The sequence below is a fragment of the Calidris pugnax genome, unplaced genomic scaffold, assembly GCF_001431845.1.
Source record: "Calidris pugnax isolate Ruff unplaced genomic scaffold, ASM143184v1 scaffold13, whole genome shotgun sequence".
NCBI lineage: Eukaryota > Metazoa > Chordata > Aves > Charadriiformes > Scolopacidae > Calidris > Calidris pugnax.
This window is the reverse complement of record NW_015090810.1, coordinates 11,665,049-11,692,270: the sequence shown is the minus strand read 5'-3', so window position 1 is coordinate 11,692,270 and position 27,222 is coordinate 11,665,049. Positions and strand designations below refer to the sequence as shown.

The following is a 27,222-nucleotide window of genomic DNA, read 5'->3' as shown; positions in this document are numbered from 1 at the left end:
GCCGTTGGGAATCACAGGCTTGATTTGAAGCCTGCAGAGTGCTTCCCTGCTACACTGGGGATCAAGCATCTCAGAGAAATAAAAAGGCTCTGAATCTGCAAATATGGCCATATCTAATTGTAACTGCTAAAAAAAAATAAAAATTACTGCCTCAATTTTAGAAAAAAAATTACATCACTTAACGATAAAATGGCCGGCTGAGTTTTTGGAGGGAAGGGTGTACTTGTCTGGAGGGGTGGTGGGGGAATCAGGCTGGTGAGAAACTCGACCTGAAGATTTGGGTCTTTTTGAGTTCATATGGTCTTGTAGCGCCGTTTGCTCCCCGTGAACATAGTAAGCCTTCTGACCCGCTCCCAGGGAAGATGGGCACTGGGAATAAACTAAGGCACAAGGGCTTAAATGTAGCCCACTGGCCCCTGGGCTGCAGCTGGTGAATCCCACGCCACACGCTGCACAGCCACGAAAAGCTCGATTGCAGTTTGGTTCGCTGTAATTTGCACTTTGTATTTGCACTGTGCATTTTAAATCAGGTGTGCATTAATGCATCAATTAACAAGAATGAGCAGCACAGAGTGGTGAGCTTTTTATAGAGACTTATTCAAGGCTAGCTGATTTTTAATGTGTGTGTTTAGAAACCGAAATTACAGTAATCGAAATAAAATTATACACAAAACAGAATAGGAAGCTTTTACATAAGAATGGGCCAAATGATACAACAAATGCCGAACTGATTTCTAATGCTGGTTCAAATAAATAGTTTATAAGAATTATTTATGGTTTGGTCTCAGTGCTGAAAAATGTGAAGATTTTGTTTATTAAAAAATACTTCAAAGCTATTAAACTCTCTGTTAATGGATGGCATGCCCATATTTATAAATACTACAAATAATGACACTAAAATTGGGAGTTTGTTTTATGCAGTATAGTGAGCATCATTCACAGCAACAGAGCAATCATGATTGTTATAGGGAGTTCTGCATATCAGAGTCCTTTTGCTCAGAGTCTCTGGTTCCAAAATGGTGAGTGTTCTCTGAAAATCAGCCTTTGGGCTGGGGCTTCTACAATGCTGGTTTTGCAAAGGGATTCTGGAAACTGTGGAGTCATATGCTTTGAGGCAGCACACAAATTAGGTCTACTCCTAGGAATGAAAATTTTGGCATCAGCAGGACCACCCTTTTTGCTGAGGAGCCACAAAACAACAGACATTAAGCCTAGTAGTTAACTTGGCAAAAAAAATAGGCTAGTCCAGTGCCATTTTTGTGGGTATATCTCAAATCAGATTTTTTTTTTTTTCAAAAGTTTTGTTTTGATTAATTGGTATTGGTAGTCTCTAAAAGGTTGCTTTAAAAAAATCAAAAGCAGCTGGCTGTGGAGGCTTTACACAAGAAATAGTACTTAAGGACCCTTGAATCCATCCTAAGCAGCACTGCACTTCTCTAGAGCAATTTATCCTCAGAATCTTCTATAATGTGTGGTCGATTGTTGTCTGTTTTCCCTGGCTCTGCTCCATGCCTGTGAATAATTTATCTCACTGGCTCACTCAGTGGTTTCAACTGTGTACAGATTTCCTGCAAAGTTTCAGGTTTTCCCTGTGCCCCGCAGGTATTCTAGGTTTCCTAACAATTAGCTTGGGCCCCTCAGCTGGGATTTGACTGATAGAAAAAACGGGTTTCTGTTCCCTGGACTCTATATTTAGTGTTTATTCACCTGATTCTCCGTTCGTGCCCGCTGCATATATGTTTCAACACATTTCACCACCTGCTTTCCTCTGAACCACTGCCAAATGCCACCTCACCTTCATAGCCTGCAACAGAAAGTGGGTGATCTTGCACCAATCTTACTCTTGACCCCAGGGAGGGTGACTTCAGTGTCTGAGCTCACCCACCTTACCTCCAGCCTCTGCAGCTGTAGTGGAGACACTGCTGCATCTCCTCCCTTCTGAAAGGACTAGAAGGAGAGAGGCACAGAGATCTCCACAGAGATCCCACCGCCTGATTTTTTTTCCAGTGCTGCAGACCAGGGAGATGGTCAGTGCCAGGGTGGTAATGCAAGGCATGCACAGGGGCTGGAGACTTCGGGCTGAAAAAGCTAGCCTAAAGGTCAGGGCTTCACTCTTCCTTTTCCTCCAAGAATTTGTGTCCTTCAGCATGTCAGTTCAGGCTGGGCTTAAAAGATGCTTGTGCTGGGAGACGCACATAAGCTGGAGCAATCACCTGCACGGTACCTAGCTCCCCATGAGTGTTAATAATCCAAATAACAGTGTAACAGAATCACAGAATGGTAGGGGTTGGAAGGGATCTTCAGAGATCACCTGGTCCAACCCGTCTGCCAAAGCAGGTTCACCTAGAGCAGGCTGGACAGGAATGCATCCAGGTGGGCTTTGAATATCTCCAGAGAAGGAGACTCCACAACCTCTCTGGGCAGCCCGTGCCAGTGCTCTCCTGCACCCTCAAAGTATAGAAGTTTTTCCTCATGTTCAGATGGAATTTCCTGTGTTCTAGCTTGTGCCTGCTGGCCAGTCCCCAGGCACCACTGAGAAGAGTCTGGCCCCATCCTCTTGACACCTGCCCTTTAGATATTTATAAGCATTGATGAGATCCTCTCTCAGTCTTCTTTCCTCCAGGCTAAACAGATCCAGGTCTCTCAGCCTTCCCTCATAAGAGGAACTAACTACTAGGAACTAACTAACTATTCCTTTTTATGTCTAAAAATGGCTATAAATGAGAGCTGTTTGAAATACATGCAAAAATTAATAGTAGCAAAGCTCCGCTTTGTAGAGGTATTGCTCAAGGATAAACGCATTAATGTTTGTGGGGTTCTCAGCTTCTGTGTCCTGGGGGCTGTAACAGTGACAGAAGCAGTTCAAGCATGGGAAAACACTAAAATGTTGAAAAAAATCCAAATCAATAGGTTACCTTTATGTAATTTGGAGGTAGGATGTTTGTTGTATCTTCTAGAAGTTGACCGTGAAGTTGTTTATCAAGGTAGCCCAGCTGTAGGCTCAGTTGTGGTGGTAAAGGGTTGGCCCCTGGGGTGTAGGTGACACAGAAATGGTGCTGTGCTTACTAAGAACTGAGCATGTAAAAACCCTCCAGGCCATAGGAATGAGGTTTTCAGCCACTGAGGCTTGATTAAAGCCCGAAATGTCTATTTTTTGTAGACTATTTTGGTTTTGTTTTTTTAAGGAAGGCCAAATGCTCAAGCAGCTTGCTGTTAGATGTCACCTGCTTATTTCTCATTACTAAAATTAAATTTACTTCTCTGCCCTGAGGTAACAAGTAACAAATATCAGGTAGTGCATAACAAATGCATATGTCAGAGCACAACTTGACTGTGTAATTTCACTTGCAACGCTAGGCGAGATGTTAGTCTGTCACTAGAGCGATGCCAGATTGCAGCCAGTGAGGATCTGACTGCTAATTTTCCTCTTTCAATGGTCTGGGCTATTTTGAAAAGAAGTTTTCTTTAATGAAAATTCCATTAACATTATTCTCTTTCACTACTGTTAGCTGAGAAGGTTCCATTTTCTTTATTAAAGAATCATTTTTCAAATAAACTTATTGTGACATTTACTTGTTCTGATTATGAGAAAATCTCTAAATAATGTGAGAAGAATAGAAATGTGCTGCTCTTTTTTTTCCATAAAGAATATTTTGTAAAAGACTCTTACCAGCTCCACCAGAACTGGTTTTGTGAGAGCCTTTGTGGCTTTCCTGATAGCAGAGCTGCTAGACAACGATTTTGATTGACTCGGAGTGGCTCCCTGACATCTCCCATTTGATAACTGATGAGACTGCACAGCCAGCTTAAAATGTTCAGCGCCAGACCCTCAGACTGTGTAAAAAGCCCTGGCTCCATTAACTTCACTGGAGATGTGTCTATTTACACCAGCTGGCATAGTGTGAAACGCAGCTATTGTCTGTGGAGGGAAGAGGATATGAAATGTCGGAGAGGCAGCCACTGGCAAATAGATTATATTTGACAACAAAAGAGGAGAGGAATGAAATCTCCATTACTTGTTTTTCAATGCTGCTATTAAATGCTCTTCCACTAACTAATGCTACAAATCCTCTTTTTCCTCCTACAAGCAGCAGACTTGTGTTAGCACAGATCACAATTTATAATGTGCTAACAATTTCTGAGGAGCCTTCTAGGGAAAGGCTTAAGGTAACTCTCAGGTATTTGCAGGTTGCAAGAAAATTAGACCAAAGATCCTAAAGTATTCATCCCAGATGATAAAAAGTCAAAATGTTTTTGTCAGTGGTAACAAAACAGCTCATGGCCAAATTCCCAGGAAGCCTGTGGGCCTACTGAAGAGAGCTTGATAGGCTTCTTTGCTGTGGCCACACCATGCTCTGGTCCAAGACAACAAAGCCCCAGGGCACACCATAAATGCAGCAATTGATGCCAGTGATTTCCAGCTGCTTGCTTGGTGTGTGACAATATCCCTAATTCTCAGCAACAAACCTTTTCTCTCTCTCTAAGCTCACTAATTCAGAGGAGCCAGTTTTGTTTTCTTTTTAGCAGATGCCATTCTCTGTTTCGTCTGCCAGGCAGCAAGGAACACATTGCTGATCAGAACATAGAGGTTTTTATTGCCTCCTCTCTGCAAATGCAGTAAGATATGACGAGTTATATGCTAACTTTATCCTTTCTGGCATTCTAATGAACTGGCTCTATGTTTTTTTGGCAGTCCAAGCTGCCCCCTCACTGCAGTGGAAGGGGAAAGCGAGGCAGGAGCATCTGTGGCTCCAGTCAGCTAGATGCTATTGCAGCTTCAAGCAGAGGAGGAATCCCAATCTTTTTCTACCTAGCTTTTTCCTACCTAGAGACCCATGGGATGCATTCAGTCCTCTCCATCACCTGATATGGGTCAGATTTATGAAGAAGTACTATTTTTGCAGCATTGAAAGGGGCCAATTTCAAGATCCCCAACACTGTTTTGGTAATGAGAACTAAAATGGTTGAAAACTGTGCTAATTAGGAGATCTTAACAGCCTTTAACTTAATCTTCAGATCTGTCGTAGGACATGTATGGGGGCATATGGTTTCATACAATTATAAATTAATGAGGAGTATGTTATTAGTGACAATGAACTCTTTGTGGTTTATGGTTTACTGAAGAATACTTTTTAAAAGAAGACTTTGTGCTCTGTGGGCAATTTATGTTGGAACAAGAGTGTCTATAAACTGCAGGTGTCTCATTAAATTCTGCTGGTGATTAGAAGAAGCAGCCATGTGCAGAGATGTTCATCGGGGGCTCCATGATTTGTGTTGTCATGCTCGGTTTTTCCTAATAGCCGCACACTGCTTAGCATTGATGCTCAGCTGCTGTGAGCACAACTCTGCAGAAATAGTTGGTTTCCATTCCGAGGCGAATGGCATGGAGCCAGCTATTGATTTATAGACTGACACATACCCCTTTATAATGACCGTGAGAATGTTTTCTACTTACCTGTTACCTTTCTTCAGAAGCACATTAAAAATAAGTTTCCTTTTGACAGGTGGAAGCGCGCAGCATGACACTTTTACTGGTCGCTTTCATAGAGAGATCTGAAAAGGGCTGCTTTATACAATGGCATTGGAGAGAATGGGGTTGAGAAAGTTTGTCAGTATTCCCAGTTCTGGTTAAATGGCTTTGCCTGAAGGCAAGATGGATACATGCCCATTTCTTCCCAGCATCGACATGTGTTTGAAAACAGCAACTTGGCGTAATGCTTGAGAAAAAAAAAAAAAAAAAAGAAAAAAAACCCAACCCGACAACACACAAAACAACAACCCTTTTGTATCTGCCACATATACTGCTTCTTTGGGGAGAAAAAGCAATAACATTCAAGCTTCTAACAAAAGTGGTACATGATTTAGAATCTTGTTATTTTCTTATTCATCTGAACAACTAAAAGGCACTTATTTTCATATTTCTACAGAGTTTATTTTATAATTCTTTGCTGGTTACATGACAGCTACCTTTTAAAATCTTTGTACCTCCAGGGTTTGGCTGGCCTCTTTTAATCCTTAATCTTGCAATTGTGATATGGGAGGAGCGGTGGGATTTTCTCAGTGCTGGGGTTCTGTTCGGGAGGAAGCGTCAGAGTCCCACCAAAAGGCACCTAACTATTGGGCTTGATTCCAATTTTTTTTTTCATGTTGAGGTCTTGCAGTGGACATAGATTTTACTGATATCCACTCTTGCTCCTGAGGGCCTTTTACAGAGCAGGACAGAGGGGTCCAAATGCGAATGTGAACTCAGGTGTTTTTTATTACTCTGGTTGTGTCCAGCACCTGGCACAATGAGACCCTTATCCACTTAGCCTGATAGAGACAACAGAATGTTTAAGATCATACTGTCCTAGAAGTTTGGATGGAGATTAATTCTTGAGATTCAAGAATTTTGCAGAGGATTCATCCTGCTGGCAATGCAACTCTGCAGTTCCTTGTCATCCTTGAAACTGTTGTTCTCTCCATGCCTCAGCTTCCTCAGAGCCTGAGTTGGCTTTGGCCAGGCCAGAGTGTGAAATCTGTGCTTCACCTTAGAGTAGAAGATGCCTGCAAAAAAACTGGGCAGGGCTTAGATAGAGACCAAATATATGCTTTTGGCTCCTTCATAGTTACAAAAAATGTGTGGGTGTTTGAGTAATATTAGTTAAGAAAGATCATTATGTTTCTCTGATTTTTAAACTGTGGTTGGCATTTTTGAAAGGCTGCATGCTGGCACTGGGTCATGGAGGTCACCTAGTCCAAACTCCGGCTCAAAGTAGGTTTCTCAGGGCCTTCTCCTGTCAAGCTTCAGTATCCCCAAGGATGGAGACGTCACAGCCTCTCTGGACCCTGTTTCAATGTTTGACTCTCTTTATGGTATAAAAGAGTTTTTTTAATATTGAGTTAGATTGTCCCATGTTCCGATTTTCACCCGTTGCCTCTTGTCCTGCCACTCCACAAAGAGTTTGGCTCCATCTTCTTTGCACGCTCCCATTAGCTGTAGACAGCAAGCTCTCCTTAAAGCTGAACAAGCCCAGTTCTTTTAGACTCTTCTCATAATGATCTTCCCTATTCTTATGCAAGAGACACTGTATTCTTTTGGTTCAGCTTTCTTCTGTTGGTGAAAAGATACCATTAACTTCTGCTTTCGTAGCCTTTCAGCTATTAAAGGCACAGCAGAATTGTCCATGGAGATACATGCAAGCACCCTTTAAAAACCCCTACCTATTGCTTTGGCATTGCCCCAGCTCTGCTCTGCGCTCCAGCATCACTGCAGCTTGAGAACTTGCACTCAGAGCAGATAGTTTAAATATTTATAGCCGTGTAGTTGCACACTCCAGCTACCAGACTTCTATCCAAGTGCCCTCAGAGGTGTGAGTGCCTGCCCTGAAGTCCCTGGTGCTTCCAGAGACAGCGTCTGACCTGGCTGACAGCTTTGTGAACTCCTGGACTACAAATTAGACTCTGTGCTTTGCTGTCTGTAATAGGAAAGGATGGAGCCTAACAAACTCTTTCTCTTCCTTTACGCTTTCCAGAAAAGCCGCCTTATTTTGTAGTGGTTACTCAAACAATTCTTATCTGTCTCCCACATGGAAAAGCAGACAGCGTTGAATTCAGCCCAGCAGTCCTTTTGCAGCAGGCCACATTATGAGCGTAGGCCTTTCTCAGCAAAGTTTGTGTGAGGCTGTCAAAGTCCTGGAGCTGTGGGAAGGGAGTGACATCAATAGGCGAGGGACTTCCATGGTGCAGCATTTGTTTTGTTTCCTTTCACTGCCCTTCTCGACATGAATGCGGCGTTCCTCTGGGGCGCCGGCCTCGCCATGGGAAAAGCTCCTGCAGCCCGCGCCAGCAGTGGGGCCAGCTCCCTGTGTTGTGCCCCCGGGACTGGGAAGAGCCCCAGTTATGAGAGAGACTTTCCCAGAGGAGAGACCTCAGGACTGGGAGCAGTGGTAGGGACCCCCCCTCCAGCACCCCATGAGGATCCATTAGAGAAGCGGCTTTTATTTCCCAGTGAGCTCCCACTCCAGGACTGGGAGAGTGAGCCCATAACTCGTTGCCTAACAATCGGTGCTGTTGGAGGAGAGGGGCTCAGCTACAGCCTCCAGCCAGCAGGTTGGCCTGATCTATCTGCTCGTCATCCAGATTCAGGAGAGAAGAAGAACCCATGCCCCTGAGCTCCCTGCTCTGTCCTAGAGCCGAGGAGATGTCAGCAGAGCCCCAGCCCCATTGCTGGCGAGCCAGGCACCATCCCCGAACCAGTGTCTGTGGAGCAATGGCCATAGACTCTGCCATGGTCCTTGAGGACATTGCGGGGTCACTTCTGAGGTGGTGCAGCCATGCATTGCCCTTCCCACAGAGGTTCCAGCATGGGAAAGAAAAAGAATCTCTGGGCTATAGTGAAATTTCTGTATTCTTACATTTATTAAATGAGCGTATTGCTCCTATTACTCCTACCTCTGCCCATTTAAAATGTGAGGAGCTCCCCACTGACATGAATCAAGGGCAAGGGCACACACCAAGATGCCAGTGAGTTATGCTGGTGTAAAATCCAAGTTGAGCCTTAAAACATGCTAGTATCACATGTGAATTCCTGTAAGAACTTATACAAGGGAAAAAAAAATGCAAAAAGAATTAAGTAGGACTTAAGATCTACCCCTGCTATTTAATGTAGAGTCCATTTGCAGGCATTTCAGTAGTGCTTAGCACTGTTCTGGCCGGCTCTTGGCTTCATTTCTTCGCTTTTGAGAGATATCTAATGAAATGGCAATGGAAATTCATGCAGTATACTTGCATTATCTAATGACTCTTCAGCGATATTGCTTTGGCTAATATAATACTGTTCCTCTGATATTTTCTAAGAGTTGGAGACAAGAATCTGATCCAACAAATTTAACTCTTTAATCACTTAAGAAAGCTCAGTGAGTAAAAATGCAGAATTAGATTAAGCATTCCATTAATTTTTCATTACTTCCATACATTCTGTGGTGCTCATTCATATTGCTAATTACTCTGCATTTTCCCAACTTATATAGAATATAATAAGAAAAATAAAAATGCCAGCCATTTATAGACTATTCAGTGAGCATTTGTTACATGAACTTAGAGTTCAACAAAGAGCTTCATGAGTATCTGTGTGCACACACCCTGCCTTTACTCCAAAATTGAATATGATGACTAAAAGAAAGATCGTGGTTGTACATTTGTAAAGGTTATTTCTTGTTCCTCTGTGTTCCAGTCTGGATACACAGTTTTGCCAGGAGTCGGTTGTAGTCTCAATCCATGTGAAAGCATATCTGAACATAACATTGGCAAAGCACTTACTTGTACATGTACATATCTAGAGTCAGATAGAATAATACTGGTATCATTACATTAAAAGCAAAATTCACTGGAGTAATTACATGGATATTTATTTAGTTATTGTTAGACACTGAGTCCATTAATCAAGACCTCATTTCAGCAATAAATATTTAGCCACTGATAACTCTCTGCAAGATTAGAATGGTGCTTAATAACCCCTGAAGAAGAGAAAAATTTGATACTGTATTTTTACAGATATTTACTTTCTTGGGATAATGGAAAAATCCATTTCCTAAGGACAATGATACAACCTGAAATGTCCAACATAGAGATGGAAAGGAAGGAATTAGCATATCTGTGAAATTTGGAGTAGTAAACACGTTCAGTTTTTTAATTTTCTTTGAATGGGAAAAAAGCAGAGGGCTTTAAATTGTGCAAATGCAGGCAAATGTTAACTCATAAATGTACATAAGATATTGGCTGAAACATCTGGTTTTTTCAGTTACGTACATTTAGCCAGAGAACCTCTTCTTTAGAAACAAAAAAACCTCTGCTCTTTCTTGCAGCTTTGCATGTCGTACCTTTAAGAGAATGAACCCATCCTGAACTTGGTCTTTTCCTGCTGTAGCATGAATCTTGGAGTGATTATAACCAATTTAAGCAGGATGGGGGTTTCTCTTTCTAACTAGCTACAAGCAGACCGCTAAGGAAGTAGCAAGGGAAAATGAGAGGTATTCACAACAGTCTCCACTTTGGATTACATGTATCTTGAAAGCACTAGCAGCTGATGCTCTTGGAAGTGATTATGCGCTGGTTCATACACACATCCTTACATTTGTAGTGTAAGGAAAAGGCTCTCCAGTTTACAGAAAAAAAAAAAAAGGATCTCCAAAATATATTGCAGAAGGCACCAATATTCATGGAGTTTAAAAGGGCTGAGCCATCGCTCTGCTGCATATGGGCCCAAGACTGCAGGGTCAAAACTTTAAACAAACCACAGGATTACGGATCATAGTTTTTCAGGGATTTCAGCATTTTACCATACTTTTTAACTTATAGACATATTAGCACTTTTATTGAGGAAAGCACTGCTTTCTTCCTTTTTTGGCTGACATAGGCTGTTACTAATTAGGGCAGTTTTCTGCATTTATGTAAATAGTAGTTCTAAAAGCTTTTGCTAAATTATTTTATTCTGTCTAGCTTTTAGGCTGCAGGCATCATTATAGAGCTGTACAGTCTACTTGACAGATCCTTAGACACATACAACAAATGGCTTTGGAGATACCTGCACTATATCCCCTGTGCTGCTGGTTTTATTTTTTGGTGTTTTTTTAATTTATTTTTTTTTAGGAATTGTGATAAAAGTGTGTGGGATTTATTGATGTTCTCTGATTTTTCAGTACGATGTCTCTTATTAACTTCAATTCCAAGTTCAGTTGTCCTGGATTTTCATTCTTCCAAGCAACTCTTCTTACCCTCTTTCTGAGTTACTGCCTTTTTCTGCTACTGAAAGCCCAGCAGCCTTTCTCCTGGTTTCACTGGGGACGATCCAGGAAAGTGGCAGCCACTGAGGCTCCTGCAGAGCGACTCCACTTACTGCTTGGACTCACTGCAGGTCAGCCCCCACAGAGGGATTTCATCCTTCATTTGTACTAGGTTTCTGAGAGCTTCTGCCAAAATGGGTAATCTGATTGTGTGCTTCCACTGATACTGATTATGGGGGTTTTTTACAGTTGGTTGTCCAGATGTGTAAACTGATATTACAACCGCAAGGCTCCGATGTTACAGCCTGATACTCGTTAAAAGCTGCAATTTATCACCTTCCTGCCCAGTACATACAACAATATGTCCTGCTGAAAGATGAGAAACGTGATATGTAGCTTCTGTAATTCTTTTTTTTTTCTTTTTTTTTTAAAAAAAACCTACATAAAAGGTTGGGCTTCCACTTTTTAACAAATTAAAAAAAAAAATCAGTGAGGAGTCCCTAACTCCTTCAAGTTTGTGATCCTATTTTTCACCTGTAGGAATCATTTTGTTCAGCCAATGTTTCTAATCAAAATAAAACAAACCCTTCCCTCTCTTCTCCCCCAGTCCCAAATATCTGTTGTTCTCTCTAGTGCTGCCTCCAGCAATGTATCTGAATGCTCTCGGAGGAGGGGGGAGTCTGTGAATTCACACTACAGATTAGTAGTCTCTATATGAAAAGCTGTGGTTATAGCAATGACCTGTTGTTCTGGGTTCGTCACTATGAAGTCAACCTCAAAACACAAGGGAGACCACGTAAATCCTTTGGGGCAAGGAGTTGTGCTGTTTCACATCACCCTAGTGCAGGGACTATTGCTTGCAGATGTTTTTGCGGAGCATACAATGCCAATTGGAGAAAAATCTGCATTCAAAATGTAGATGTTCTGTGAAAATCTTGAGGAAAGGATTGAATTTTTCTTTCCTAAAGATTATGAAGTAGACTTCCAACTGGACTCACCTCTTGTAAAATGTGGGAACAGACAGTGTATTTAGATTATTGCAGAGCTGAAGCACATGCTGCTAACGGAGATGCAAAGAAGGAATAAACAATGACTTAATGCCATTCCTGTTTCACGAGAGCCATAAATATGGGCAGAACGTTGCTGAGCAAGGCACTAATGCAGCAAGAGGTAGAAATGAATCAAGAGGTAGTGCCACTTTTATAGAGTGAAAAGGATTCAGGAACAGACTGACCAAGCAAAGAGATGGGGCTGAGATCAATTAAACAGGAACGGCCTTATTGGATTCAGTGGCCATTCCCAATGCAGCCAAACGCTATTATTGAACCTGTGTAAGAGGCATCATCTTTTTATGTGGTGGGGATGAACAGTGTGAAGAATCTTACGTAGTCTAGGATTTCACAAAGCTGCGGTGAGCTAAACACCAATCAGGGGCGTCAGTAGGCAGGAGCTTTGGAGATACCTGAGTGAGAGAAACCAAGCAGAAACCATTGCAGCCCATGTTAACAGCACAACCAGCACGCAGAAAATGAAGTGGGAAGCAAAGGTGACTTCAAAAACTGTAGGTGGACCTCCTCTTTTCTGGGTCTGACCAGTGGGGCTAGGTGAAAAAATCTCTGCAGAAGATTTTGAGTTTTCATAAAATTTTGCATCTTAATCAGGATGAAAAGTAAGCACCAGAAAGTGTTGAGGACACTAACAAGCTTCACTGAGGCAAAACATTGGCTTTTAAATTTTGGTTTCAATCTTCTCCTTTTTACTCTGCATACCTTTTCAGTATGAATTAACTAAAATTGAGAAAATGGCTTGCAGATTTTTCTGTACAGAAACTGTCAAAACTGAGTATGTTAGACATTTCAAAACTGACTTAAAGGCATTTTAAACTGAGGGGTTGGGTGTCGTGTTTCTTGTAGTTAGACTCTTGCGGAGCATGATAATCATCCTGGACAACTTTTCGTCTTCTGAGCAAAGCCCAGGAATGCTTCACAGCAGAATATCCCACTGATCCCTGCTAGCTGTGGCATTGCCACAAAGGGTGCCAACAGCCCTGGTTTGACAGCACACAGGGCTCTCCTTCAACACCCACCTGACCTGCCCGTGCCCTCTGAAGAAGGAGCCAGCCGGGTGCCTCTTGATGCCAGGGCTATTTTTGGTGGGCAGCCCTGCCAAGATGGTATGAAAAGGGCTTTGTCGGAAGGGAGCACCGGGCCATGGGAGCCTGCTTCTGCTCTTCACACACCTCTATAGACACTTCTGCCATAAAACATGGGTGTAAAATGATATAGTCTCAAATGACTGCGTTATGCACTTGCCTCCTTTAAGTGGCAACTAAATCAGTGTCTTCATTTTCTTTTCTTTCTGTCCCAAGGAGATAAAGGCATGACTGCTGTTTTATTCCTGTTTTGGTCATTGGTACCTGTGCTAAGTTGGTTGAAATATTTCGCTTGCTTCACTGGTAGTGTTTTTTCTCACATTTCCCAGGTTTTAGTGACTTCACCAGGTGCATGAGGGGCAGTGAAGAAAGAAGCCCTGTGTTCACGCAGCCTGTCAGACTCTCCTTGTCTTTGTGCTCACCGGTGAAGGTGTACCAAAGCCAGACTGCTGGCTGCATCAGTGATATGCAATCTCACAGCCCAGCCAAGTACAAATAACCCATTTGTGTCGCTCTTGAGAGGTTTCTGAGGACTATTCTCTGTATCCTGAAAAGAAGAAGTGAAACCTAATGACCTGGGAAAGTGTGTGGTGTGGGGGAAGGAGCTCCCTGCCAGGTGGAGGTGGCTGCAGCCAGGCCCTCGAGGTTTGGAGAAATCTGTCAAAGGCAGCTTCCCTTCCTAACTCCTGCCAAGGAGAAGGACATTCTGAGCAGAGTGACGTTCCAGCCACATTTGGCTGCCACTGGCTTTCATTTCACTATCTTTTTTCCCACCTGTTTTAAAACAGAAACATCACATCTGACAGAAATTTAACCTTACCGTTTGAAATGCAAACCTGAAACTGGGAAGGGGGACCCTGCCGTGGTGGAGCATACACTGCTGCAAAGCACCAAGTCTCTGCTTGGTGCTGGCCTTTCCATGATGGTACCCTCTGGGCTTGGGAAGGAGTAAAGAATTAATCACACCAGGGAAAAAGGAAAGCGATAATATATAAGAACTTCAGGATTTCCCAAAGTGTTTAGGGTTATATATACTGAGTTGCTCCTGACCCAGCAAAGATCAGTGCCTTCAGTGGGGGCATCATGTAGGGAACATGCAAACCCTGATCATACCACCAGGCTCTGTCACATCACTTGTGCAGTTGGAGATCTCTGTGCCTTCCCTTCCCGGGGGACCCCACGGATTTGCGCAAATAAGGTGAAGGAGAGTTACCAATCTCTGTGTCTCAGAAGGGTGGGTTTTGTTGTGAGGGAGTGGCAAAAGCACAGACATAAGCTGGTAATAACAGAATCACAGGACTGGGGATAAAAGGCTACTTCAAGGCAGGTTCATCCATGTAACTGCATGTACATCATTCCTGACAGGCACTCACTCTTGCCTGTAGTTAAAAGTCATGACTTAGGCAGACTAAAGTTTTCTCAAATGATCTGTTCCATAGCTCCACCGTTCCTTACTATTAGAAAGCCTGTAACAAACGTCTAACTTGAATTTTCCTTGCTACAGTTCAAGCTCACATCCACTAAGGAAATCTGGACAGGCAGTTCACTCTTATTTTCTTTTTATCAGCCACTTACTGCTTCTGAAGAGTGTTACTGTGCCTCTCTTTAGTCTCTTCCTCACACTAAATGCCAGTTAATTCAATCTTACATCACAAGTCAATTTTTCACAAAATGGGCCATATTTTTTACTTAATTTTCCTATTTTTCCTTCATCCCTTCTTCTCCGTCTTCACTCTACCTGATACTTTATCGGCCCCCAACTCTTTACCATAATCTGATTCTATCCTTAATTATTTTGTCCTCTATTAATTTCACAACATTGTAACAGGTCTTGTTCTGGAGTTTGGGTTTCTTCTTATTCTCCTTCACCTTCCTGCTTTTGCAAAGGATGATCTTAAAGCATTGAAACATTGCCTGGCTCCCTGGTTAGAGGAGAAGCATGGATTGAGCACAACTTTACCAGTCAGGAGCTCTGGTTTAGCAGCAGCTTGTCTTCAGTACAGCCCCAGGCAAGGCAGCCGACCTTGCCCTTCCTCTGAGCTTCTTGAAGGCTTGAGTGATTCCTAAAATTGTGGTGGGTTTTGCAAGAAATTAAAAAAAAATAGCATCAATCTGAAAATTTCAGCTAGTTTTGGGTAACTGTCAAGGTCTCAGAAGCATCTCATGTTTCTAGTCACAGGCAGACTTTAACATCACTTTTTAAAGAATCACCCCAGAAATTGAAAGTTTAAGTATAATTAGTGCTAACAGACTTCAGGGCTGTGATAAGGCTGAGGGGTATAAAAGATCAGGTCCTGTTATGTGTTTCATATCCACAAACCAGGATTGTCAATCTTAATATTAAAGAGCCTTCCCGAGCTGAGGGCTGTCACAGGCTGTTGGGGTTTTTCTTTTGTGCAGTTTTTAATGTCTTCATGCCAAAAACCAGCTCATGGGTATATTGGCCAGTATTGGGCCTAAATACATGCAATGTCTTCTGAACCCCTGTGTTAAGATTCTGCAGCCACTGCTACACGTTTGAAAGGCAAAGTGAATGATTTTAAGTTAATCGCCTACGGATCTTTATTCGTGTAACTGATTACAAGATAATGAATTCTTATTAAAATTTTCATTTTGTTCGTTAAAATATACCATGTAAGAAAACTCCGGGTCTGGATATTGCTCTGTTCAGTGCAAAGGACAGATTGTTGGCATTCCTGGGGAAATCTGTTCTCTGGCAAAGAATCGCTTCTTATCAAGTGCTCTGATGTTCAAGTGCCTGAGGGCTTGTTCACATGGGAAAATTCAGTGGCATTATTCATACCTCTCCACTGCAGAATATGAGTACCCACATGGGAACTCAACAAGGGTATAATTATTTTGCTCTAGAAAAGTCCTAAGTACCTTCATATACTTTCTCTGTTAGTTATGTAGTTAGCTACGGTACAGGTAATGCAACACACCAGAGAAAATGCATTTGGGGACATCAGAAAGGACTACTCTCTACAAAAGCAGCTTGTCGCTCCCGTGGCAATCCATTTCCCTGTTTGAGGTTGGCTTTTCACACAGAACACTCTGTCCCTACTTTAAAAAATATCTCATTCTATGGAGAAGTTAAAACAAAAACCATGCACACCCACCCATTTTTAATTCTTGATGTTAACTTTACTATATTTACACGTTTCTTTTCTTTTCCAAAGCACCATCCGTATGTAGATCCATCCTCAGTCTGACCACAGCTCTCTGACAGATGCTGAGCAGCGACTACGGCTCTTGGTAAGAAAACGGTGTCCTGAATGCTGATGGAGAGGGCTGGCACCAGCTCAGGAAAATAAGCAAGAAGAGAATCCAGGTAATGTAAAACAATTTCACACTTGAAAGGATATTAACAGGACGTGCTGCACCTGCAGCCATGAATTCCATTTGCATGGAAGAAAAACAATCTCTGCGCTGTAAATGTAATATAATGGGTGGGAGGGAGGGGAGAGAAAGCAAGCACAGGCTGCCTCACACACGGCATCCCTTAGCAGCGTCTGGGATGTGGCCTCTGCAGTCCTGCCCTTTGTGTCTACCCTGCCCTTTGCAGCTCTCGCTGCGTGACCCGAAGCAGGTGGTATAACTGGGAGAGAGATTTCAGAGTCCTCTGGTGCCCAGCAGCGCCCACGTGCCCCGGCTCGGCGCACTCCTGCACTGCCTTCTGCAGCTGCGCCTGCAGGGGGAAGGGAACCAACGCTCCTCTGAGATCTGGGGAAAACCAGCGACGGAATATTTTGTCACAAATTACCTGAAGAAAGGGAAAAGAGCAGATTGTTGACTTTTAGGAGCTGTAACTAATGCCCTGCTGCTTCTCTGGGGCTGTAGCAAAATGTCATCTGAATCCAAAATGCCTCCAGCCATTCCAAGAGGAAGGTGTGGAGCAGGAGCATCCACAAAGGCTATGCTCTAGCTGAGGAACCCCTGCTTCTTCTCAGACTGCTCTTACACTTCTGCAGAACAAGTGGTGAGGGTGAGGGGGTGGGAGAAGCAGCCTGAAGGCCACCGAGCTTTGCTCCCCCAACATCTCTGCTGCGATAGTGCCTCACCCCAGCACAAGATGGGTGAGCTATAAGACACCTCATCCCAGGACCAAGGCTCTTCTCTCCACTCCATCCACATATGACATCTGTAGAGTGGAGAATCACAGCCACCCCCTCAACTGCTTACACATGGACAGCCACAACTCCACCATGAGTGGAGACAGCAACGACAACCCCCTGCTCCTGCTTCCTCCACTATCCTGAGGCGTTGGGCTAACAGCTACATGAAAATGTGGCAAACAAACACTACCAAATATAAGGGTCTGTTTGCATGGTCTAAGATGGGATTTCTGAATTGAACTGGCATTTATGTGGCCAGGTTTATAAGCCTGACTGCCTTGATCTCACAGTCTCTTAGTACATACCATGCATTTTATAGTTGATGGGATTTTAAAAGAAATGGATGCATAAAGCAGCTGTGTCTACTCACTTGCAAGTTGTTATTGGCTCTCTGTGCTCCACATTTTCTGATTTTCAGGTTGCATTTTGAAAAGCAATCAAAAAAATTACAGTCTTCGTCTCCTGTGCAGTTCTGTTCGAGGATGTCCCTCATTTTGGGTTCAAAAAAGGCCATATCCACATCAATGGCCACCACCTGTGGATCAAAACAACCCGTCAGATCTGGCACAGCACAGTCCGTGGGACAGGGCTGAGCAAGCATTCCTGTGCTGCTTGCTTTTGGAAATGCTGTGCTGAGAGTATCTGCCAGTGGGGAACTGGGATCACAATGAAAGGGCTTTATTTCGCTTAACTGAGCTGCACTAGTTTTATGAATACCACTTTTTAAACAAAACCAGCTAATGCTTACAGCTCCAGGAAAGGGAAAATTATCTGTGGACAATATGTGTCCCTGGGGTCAACTGGATTCATTTGCCTTAAACTGGGACTGTCCAACTTGAAGACTGATCTACTTGTTGCAGCTTATGCAGATGGAACCTCCACCTTTTAATTCCACAGTCCAGATGGTATCATTTCAAATTCACCATTCAGACTAAACCTCTGACTTTACTGTTGTGGAGACGAACAGTGGGATGAGCAGAAGTACTTTCACACGCTGCAATTCCTGCAAACCTGCCATTGCATTCAGTGGGTTTGCATCTGTTCAGCTGCAGAAAGAGATCCCTGAGGTTGCTGAAAGTCATGACTGGCTTTGCCCAGTCCTGTTTGCTATGGTTTGACTCATTTACCGTGCGTGGTTCTTGTCCTGCTTGTCTTGTCCAGACATATGGGCCATAACAGAGTCCAGCAAGCAGGTGGTCTCAGCTGAAAAAGCAAGGACTGAAGGGATCAGTCAAGTTTCTCACCCCAACACAAGCAAATACGCAACACAAAGATGTCTGCAGAGCTGCTGCCTGTGCTAGGTTTGAGACCATTCTGGGACCAGAGGGCTGTAGTCTCAGTTTCTGCCAGTGTCACTCCACCTGTGAACACCTCACCTTAAAAAATCACAGCAATAAATGGGGAAAGAAAGGAATCCAGCAATGGGATGGTGACTGCTTGACGTGAGACGAGCTGTGGATGACCACAGTGAACACAGCCTGCCATCAATGCCACAGGTACAGCAATCAGTGGATGTTCTGAGCTGCAATTAACACTTGACAGTCAGGGTCGGAGATGGTCCCTTGCAGCAGCTGACAGATATTTTCATGGAGGGAAACATCTGGGACCCAGGCAAAGCACAGTTACTTGGGCTCAAATGATAATCCCATTTTTAAGATTCAACCTCCCAAATAACAGGGGAAGCTGAACTGTGTGGCTGGAGCAGCAGTTGGATCATCCCCAGGAACTAAAGATGTCTAGTCTGGTAGAAGGCCAAATAAACCTTCCACAGGCAAAAGAGAGAATGGTCTAATCTTCATTTTATTCTACTCCTTTTTCCCCAGGGAAAAGTCTTACAGAGATGAGGCATAGCTTAAAAACTCAAGTACTTCTAAGCTTCTTGGAGAGCTTGATAACGATGATGTAGCCTAAGGAATTTCACACGTTTAGACAAGCAATTTTTTTTTCTTTTCTTCTTTACTTCCTTAAGCTTTCTGCAGTTCGTTTCTTTGGAGAAGAGACAGCAAACATGGTGCAGGGTTTCCCCTGTCCTAGGGTCACTGCATCAGCTCCCTGGTGGGGTCTGTGCCAGCACTGAACACCTTTGACAATCTGATCAGTTGCTTCCTGAGGAAAACCAGCCCTGGTTCCCAAACGTGCAGCTTCTAAAGGGTCCGGTGGCTTCACTGAAGTTCATCTGTTATAAAAACGTGTGGGCATCCAGCCAGGCCCTGTGAAGATAGATCTGGGTGACACTCTACCTATAAACAGCTACATTTTGGTGGAGGTTGTTATGACTGCAATTGATGATGAAGATACCTACGGAAACGCACCAAGGACCCAGTTTGGCTCCTGACCTGATTTAAAGTCATGTTTAAGGTGCTGTAATCTTTCTAGTTCTCTCTGAGGTGCTGGTAAATGAGGAAGCTGTCCTGGGGCACTGTATATTCACCCAGACCTGCTTCCAACTCTGCCCCTTGCATAGCTCCCTGGCAGCTTATCATTCCCCTGGATGATCTACCAGGCAGGGATCTCTCCCCTCTGTGCTGCAGGAACAGCATGCAAAGGCTGGAATGAGGGCTGGAGGCTTATCCCTACCATTTGAAAATAATCCTCAAAGTAGAACTATTGAACTTGAGGCACATTTCTTTGGGCATTAGCAGTCTGGGATGAGGAATAGTGGTACTATTATGGGTATTTGTTATTATCCTACACAGAGCACAAGAAAAAAACAAGTGCTTAAAACAAACATGGGTGACAAAAGAGGCTGCCTTGCTGTGTCCCTGCTCTAGAACTGGTTGATAAAACCACCTAGGGTTTCTGCTCCTCTCTCTCCTTCCCTCTTGACTGATCAGAAACTGTCTCTGTTCCCCCCTGTGGCTTTCTGACTGTGTCCATCACTTGTGTCCCAGCCCAGTGGGGCGATAACAGATGATACCAACAGGCTGTAAGTAACGTACAACTGGGAGAGCCGTGTGTGAGCTGCAACTCACTGTTTTCAAAATTTTTATTAATCTTCCTATAAAATACTAAATTAGAGTACTTTCCTATACCAGAAGGAGACTGCTCTCTCTTTGGACACCAGAAGTCAGGGGAGGGTCCTAGAGAAGCAAGACTCATCGAAAGGACTCGTAAGGGAAGACTCAAACAATATTCTTTCTCTTTTCCTACATGAAATCTCTTTTCCTGTAAGTTGGCTGTAAAACAGGTGCCCTGGTGTGTGCTCCGTCAGTCACAGTGCTGTGCAACCGAAAAAGACAGGCGAAGCCCACCTGAGGAATCCCTGCCGTACCTCACTTTGCCTACATACTGGTGTGCTGCTTTACTTTCCCGCTGTGGCTCCTCACCCATTCCCTGTTCAGCTGCTGTATTGCACCTGTATAAACAACGGGAGGGAAAGGAAGGGTGAAGGGGAAGCACTCTAATTGCTCTTAATGGCTAGATGTTTAGGCCATGTTTGTGTAACACTCTGAGGATGTGAGTACTAATATAACACTCAGGGAGTACTGATTCAAGTCTGAAAAAGCTTTATGTTCACTGAGAGAGCAGGAACTCCACTGATGTTGCTGCAAACTGTGAGCCTGGTTCAAACACTTACTTACTGTGCAGTGCCTCCAGTCCACACACACAATTCCCACTGAAACCAGTGGAATTTCTGCCGGCAGAATGAATGTGAGGCAAATCCAGCAACGTGGTGCTGAGCTACATCACTACTTAGAAAACACACATAGCTATTCAGGCCTGAGTTACAGCTGTACAAAGAAAAGTCAAACAGTAACAGTACCAGAGAGTTTCATGTCACTGTCCTTGGACCTTTTCCAGACCAGATAAGCTGAACACTAAAGCACAAAGATGTGTTTGGATGTGAGGAGATCCCCTTGTGTCAGGCTAGAGAATTCAGCCTTAGCTTTCAAACTCAAAGAGTTTTTCCTTTTAGCATCACTGCCAGAAATAGTTGTCGTGATTCAAATTACAGCTTCATTTACAACTTTTGAGATCTCCCTGCCTTCAGAGGGTATCCCTCACAATATCCAAGGGACGCTGTCAGTGCTGCTGTCTTTGCAGAAGTGAAACAAATCAGAACTGAGCAAGCGGTTCTCAAAAAAAGCAGCCAGATTTAGTGCTCTGAAACTTGGCTGCACATATTACAAAGAGGAAAAGCAGTACAGAAGCTCCCTGTCCCTTGGAAATGCATTGGTTTTGCAAAAATATGGCCAAAAGTTGTACGAGGAGGGAAGCGTCCTTTTTACACAGGACACTTCCAGGCTAGAATTTGACCTCAAATTGCTGCAACACCACCCCAAAGACCCAACTTACCGTGAGATCGTGCCTGATAGCGAAGTTTTCAGGTTTGATGTCACATAGGTGAAGTCTGTGAGAGAAATCATTATCAAAATGCTGCACCATGTCCAGAAAGCTGAGTGCAATGTCAACGATGGCTCTCACTCTGCTTCTGTGGCCAGCAAGGGAGGGACCGACCACATTTTCCAAGGGAAAAAGAGTTTTGTGCCAGGCATGTCCAGCTGTGAGGTACTCCACAGCATAAAAATGTCCACAAGAGCCAATAATTCGTAGTACGTGTTTGCTGAAGTCCTGCAGCAAACTGAAGTAGATATATTCTTCCTGCTGGAGCAAGGACCACATGCTGGCCACCTGTGCTTTCCAACTTGGTCCCTTCTTCCTTGTCCATAAGGGTCCCATGGTATTGTTAGACAGTTCTAGCCCCAGGACATTTTTGACCTCCAAGGCTACCATGAGCAAAAGCTCCGTTTCAGTAATATCCTGTGTTTCCACCTCCTCTAGCATACCGAGATGCTGGTAGCTGGAGAAGATTTCCTTTTTGGATTTCAGGATGATGGGCTGACCTCTCCAGTCAGCCTGGATGACCTTCTTACCTCTGTCATAGTAAAGGCAGTGTTTGTACACCAACTTCTGTGCCACACACAGGTCTTCACAGAGGTCACCAGTCAGGGTTCCGCTGCTGTAGTCAAGACACTGGAGTGAAAGAGCAGAATATTCATAGCAGGACCATGCACCCATGGACCACTTAAAAGCAAGTCAAAGAATCAGCAATAATCCTAACGTCAAGAGTCTTGTCGCAGTGATTGTACCACAAGTACACACCTTCTGCAACAGTTGGGCTATTCAATGGTTTTTCAGGAGTCTCTGGAGACTTTTTACCAGAGGGAATCTTGCTTCAAAACAGGGATCTTGGGATGGTAAAGGACAGGCTTTTTGGGGGGCAAGGAAATGGACTAGATGACTGTTTAGGTTCTTGCAACATATGAATTCAGTGAGACAAGCTTTGAACACACTTGTCTGTGATATGTGAGATTCTGGGCTGCAACACTTCAAGGCACAGGAGATAATTCCCAGTGTAATTCAGGACTTCTCTGGAAGGTTCAGTGCAGCGTAAATGAGACATCCCCACTTAAGTTACAGGAAAATCCATGGGTAGCTGGATTGCTGGGACTTTCCACAGCCCTGCGTGTTTCAGCCTTGCACTCAACATGCCCTGAATGAAGCTGCAAGAACCTCCTTCTGCACTACCAGGAAACACAGAGGTTGCACTCAATGCCTCTTGGACCAAGAGCTTTTGGAGATTTTAAATATGTAAATGCAGTAGGACAAGATTACATTTCCAGTTCTTCTATGTGATTATCAGAAGTGACATTTTAATTGCTTAAATACTTTTAATACTTCTTTTTTTAATTGGAAAAAAATCAGCCCATGGAAACACGGGAACTGATGCTTGATAGTTAAGTGGTCACTGCACATTTGTACAAGAACTGCAAGGATTCCCTCACCAGTTCTTCCTTCAACCCATAATTGTTTCCATACCATCATTTCCAAAAGTGTAGGCAGTCAATATATTCCTGTGGGCATTCAGAAGTGCAGCTGCAGGGACTGCTTTGGGCGAATCAGTAGAGGGGATGATCAGAGGTCTCTGGTGGAAGGGGAATAGACTGTGGTGGTGCAGAAAGCCAAACATCTGGGAGGCGGCTTGAGAGCGTCAGCCGCCTTCATTGCTTTCTGGCATTTGAACCTTCTTTTAAACAAGTTGGCAGCTCCCCCTGCACGTGGAGTACTTGCAACAGCTGTCTGACCCCCACCTTGTTTGTGACTTGCTGTTACATATGCAAGAAACATGATCATAAAATTCAAGTGATGTGTTTTCTTAGGACAGTCTCTGAGGTGTGCACCAGAGGAACACATTCTGGATGCCAGGCACTGTTCAGAGTCCAACCTTAAGCAACACACTGGAGAATGGGTGGAGGATTAAGTCCAAAATCCATGAATGGTGATAAATTGACTAAACCAGCTCACCAAGGGCAGTTCAGACAAGCATAAAATATATTTATACTCTGATGGTCTTACAGCCCAAATGAGAACATTCAGTGCCAGCAAGGAGAGCCAGGTAGGCAAACTCTGGCATGAATGTCCTGACTCTGAGTCCAAGGTGGTGTGCGTGTGTGAAACACACACATCTGCCTCCACAGCCACAGCAGGGGATGCTCAGACAGACTCACTGGGCCATCCACAGACTTCAGAGCGTGCAGATCAACGTTCTTGCTTTTGCAAATCTGTTCCTACGAATGCAATATAAATTTATTTTCCCCTTTTAAGTAGGAAATGCAATTTTTCTCAACAGAAGTGGTTTAGCAGTTCCTTCCAGCTGGAACTCTAAGCAATTTCAGAAAGACTACAAACAGAAGGAATTTTTGGGGTTTTCTTTGGAACGTAAGTATAATCACATTTAAAATCATTGCTTTCCTATTGAGAAGACCACAACCTAACTCTTCTTCTGCTACAGTGAGAGAATATATGACTTAGTTCTGTAATTGAGTCCACATGGGTGAACACTTGCCCCTGTGGACAATTTTACCGTGGTCCATCAGGTTCACTCTTAGAGGGTCCATATGCATGGAAACCTTGCATCTAGAAGAACACATGCCCAGAAGACCTGCAGTCAAACACGTGAACATGCAGCTTATTCTCTTGTGCTGCCACCACGTCATTCTTAACGGCATTAATGAGAAAAAGTAGTTGTGGAAAAAACAGTCTCAGTTACATTTCCCAGACATAGGAGATGAGTCATTTTTGAACCTGGCTGCTGTCTAGGACTTGTCTGCTGTTCCGCTGGAACCCATAAATCTTTGTCTATTAACATAGTATCTGACAAGGAGTCTCTGAATTGGATTCTTCTTACACTGAACTTGTACAATGTTTTGCAAACTAGGATCTGTGAAAGAGGACTGGACCAGGGAGAGCTCTACTCACAGAATGTAGTGAGTTGTGAGTCTCTCAACGGCTTCAAAAATCTCCTCAGTTTCCTGTCAGTATAACCCAAAAGGCCAGCAAAGACTGACTGCACCCTTCACATCCTCCATAACTCATGTTATTCCAGCTTCTGGTGGTTTATGTTTTTCCATAAACATAATACACTGAGCAAGCTTAGCTCCCCAGCCCTCCCACTACAGTGCTTATTTTTTCAGCCCTCAGATGACTTTTGGATTTTTATTCCCTCTCTGTTTCCTCTCTGCATTTTTTGCACAGACAGAACTGAATGCTCTTGTCCAGTGCTGCGAAGATGGCCAACAGCCCTTCCTTAATTCTCCTTTTTGGAGACATTTGGTGATCATTTTCAGCCTTTTAGGCATGGACTGCACTGGTAGTTCATGTTGAAGCAATTATTTGACCCGTATGCCCTTTCCAAAGTCATACAGTCTTACAAGACAGTCTTCCTGTGTTTCCTTGTGCTCCCCAGTGTACTGTATTAAGAGCATTTTACTGTATTAAAACACATTTTAAGGGACTGCAAACTTTTAACCAGGTGATTCAGATTACCCTACAATGAAAAGTTGGCCTCTTCATTATTTACCAGCCCAGGAACCCTTTACACTAACTGCAAACTTTACCATACAAGATTTTATGATGACTGCTGATAAAAAGATTAATCAGGTCCCCAAAGAAATCTTCCAGAAACGGTCCTCCACACTGCCATCCTGGTCTTAATGACTGCATTTTAAAAACTGTTAATGAGACAGTTTTAAATCTAACTAATAAATGCCCTTTGAATGCCACCAAGTGCCAGATTTTTTAAGCTAAAATACAAAAGTGATACTAAGCCAAAAGCCTTACAGAAAAGCAACTCTACTACACAAAAATGCAAACATAAGCATGGTTTGGAATCTCTCATCTGTTTCTGTTTAAAATTGGCTACATAATTTTTAATATCTTTCATATACTTATCAAGAGAAGTTTAAAAAAGCTGGGTTTAAATTAATGTAAAAGTTTAAATTAATGTCACCTCACTCAGGATTTATATAAATTTAAATAACTTACTGTACCACCATCACTTTTGTGTAGATCTGCCCTGAGACTGAGTACTGCCTTGATATCAAGCACTTCTCCTGTGTAAATGCAATACTAAGCAAGGTTTTGGAAGGCTTGAAACCTATTTAATTTCTCCAGAGAAAACAGAAATTGATCGTTAGGATTTAATGTGCTCAGTGTAAATGAAGATGAGCCCCGTGTTAGGAAGGAGTAAGTGGTTTTTTGGAGAGATAAAGTTGGTCTCTGCAAAATGCCCAGTGCTACTTCAGCCTTCCCAGTGCTGTACACTTCTGCTCAGACGTACCTTTTACTCAGAAGAAGGAAATAAACCTTCAGAAATACCACTTGCAAGGGTGTACAACCATGCAAATTTCACCACTTGCTTAAAATAGCTCCTCTTATCTCCTACTGAAAATACGACAGATGACTAGTAAAATAGTTTTTCTTGGTAGCCTAATTTTGCTTAATAAAAGGTGTGAGACTCAAGCTATCAGATTATTTGTTTCATAGATCAATTGCACTTTCTATAACTACAAACTTCATGCCATCTTCAGAAGATTTATAAAGACTTATTTCAGGGCTGATGAAAATGAGCTCATTTTCTAATTGTTCCACTAGAAGGACAATTCCTTTCTAACTTCATCTGGGAAAACTGTCACTTACAAGCCTCAACGATACTACTGAAGACTCACCTGTGGAAACAGATGAGCGTGGCAATTTCATCTTCCTCTGGAAGGAGGGTCTGAAACTGAGCTATCACAGTGATGGAGACAACTTTCCAAGCTCGTGCCTGAACTCTGATCCCGGCCTGGGCTTTTGAAGTCACGCCTAACGCTCTCCAAGCTGAAGAACAGCAACAAGTCTCTGTCCATCAGTTCTCTGGCCTGCGAGAAGGCAAGGGCCTGGACCTCCCTGAGCTCAGCAGCCCCTTGCAGCTCCTCACCTCTGTGCTCTTCCCAGCCACGTAAGGAGTGGGCAGGATTCATCCCTTCGGGGCAATCCTGAGCTCAGCTGGACTTCACCTGACTCTGGGGTAAGAAACGGCCTCTCCCTGCCATTAAAAGCACACTGCCAGGACAGATGCCTGCAATTCCTCTTCCTTTATTACGTAGAATTCAGGAAAAAACCATGATCAGGTTCTGCTTGCCGCAGCAATAGATTAGTTCATTGCCATTAGGATTCCTCCCTTCCCTCCGAACCAGTGGCACTACAAAAGCCTTAATTAAGAAACGAAGCTCAAATCATTAACCAACGCTGCTCCTCTTTCCTAAGTCTGTCCCAGACAATTCTAAATCTTGTTTGTTTGTCTGTTTGTTGGGGGGGGGAGGTTTAATGAATACTCGTAAATCCTTTCTTGAATTTCGACTAACTACATCTTAAACGCCAGCCCCCGACCGACGTCAAGGAGGCGTTACAAGCCGGGTGGCGCTCCCGAAAGACGACTTTTTTTGGCACGAACACCTTTTCGGCTACACAAAAAACTAACAACGACCGAACAAACAAACCAAAGGGTCTTCGCAGGGGTCGGGATGCCCATTTGCCCTGCTCAAAGTGCACGGGAAGCGCGCCCGCGTCCCAGCCCCTGCCTGCACCTGCCCTCGCCCCGGGGAGGGATGGAGGGATGGAAAGATGGAGGGATGGAGGGATGCGGGGATGGAAGGGGGGAGGCAGCTGCCCCCCCGGCCCGCCGGGGCCGCCGGCAGCCGCCCTCCCGGTGCTCCCGGTGCTCCGCCGGTGATGTGGCACCTCCGGCGGGACGGAGCCGGGCAGGAAAACCCCGGCGGGGCGGCCGAAAGCGGGTGCTCAGCTCATCGCCCCGGACTCCCGGGGCTTTATCCTGCCGGGCAGCCCCCTCCCAGCTCCCCCCCCCCCCCCC

The 27,222-nt window shown here is 43.8% G+C and overlaps 2 protein-coding genes across 6 annotated transcripts in view; one reads left to right on the top strand and one right to left on the bottom strand.

Annotated features, from left to right (window-relative positions):
• LOC106885919 (chromosome unknown open reading frame, human C18orf63) overlaps window positions 1–7,630 on the top strand; it is a 38,717-nt gene extending 31,087 nt beyond the window's left edge. Inside the window, exon 14 of the mRNA XM_014938442.1 lies at window positions 7,515–7,630. Coding sequence (XP_014793928.1) covers window positions 7,515–7,630 — 116 coding nt within the window. The remainder of the gene's footprint in view (window positions 1–7,514) is intronic.
• Window positions 7,631–8,390: 760 nt separating this feature from the next.
• FAM69C (family with sequence similarity 69 member C) overlaps window positions 8,391–27,222 on the bottom strand; it is a 19,057-nt gene continuing 225 nt past the window's right edge. The window contains exons 2-6 of one of the 5 annotated variants that reach the window (XR_001411571.1): window positions 21,327–22,004; window positions 17,401–17,565; window positions 16,035–16,678; window positions 12,149–12,225; window positions 8,391–11,132 (exon numbers count right to left, since the gene is read on the bottom strand). Coding sequence is in view for 1 of the 5 variants with exons in the window: in XM_014938766.1 (XP_014794252.1) it covers window positions 16,463–16,678; window positions 17,401–17,565; window positions 21,327–22,004 (1,059 nt within the window). In the remaining 4 variants the exon portion in view is untranslated. Of the gene's footprint in view, window positions 16,679–17,400; window positions 17,566–21,326; window positions 22,005–27,222 lie in introns of all 5 variants that reach the window. The other 4 variants (XR_001411572.1, XR_001411569.1, XR_001411570.1 and 1 more) reach the window with 4 other exon arrangements.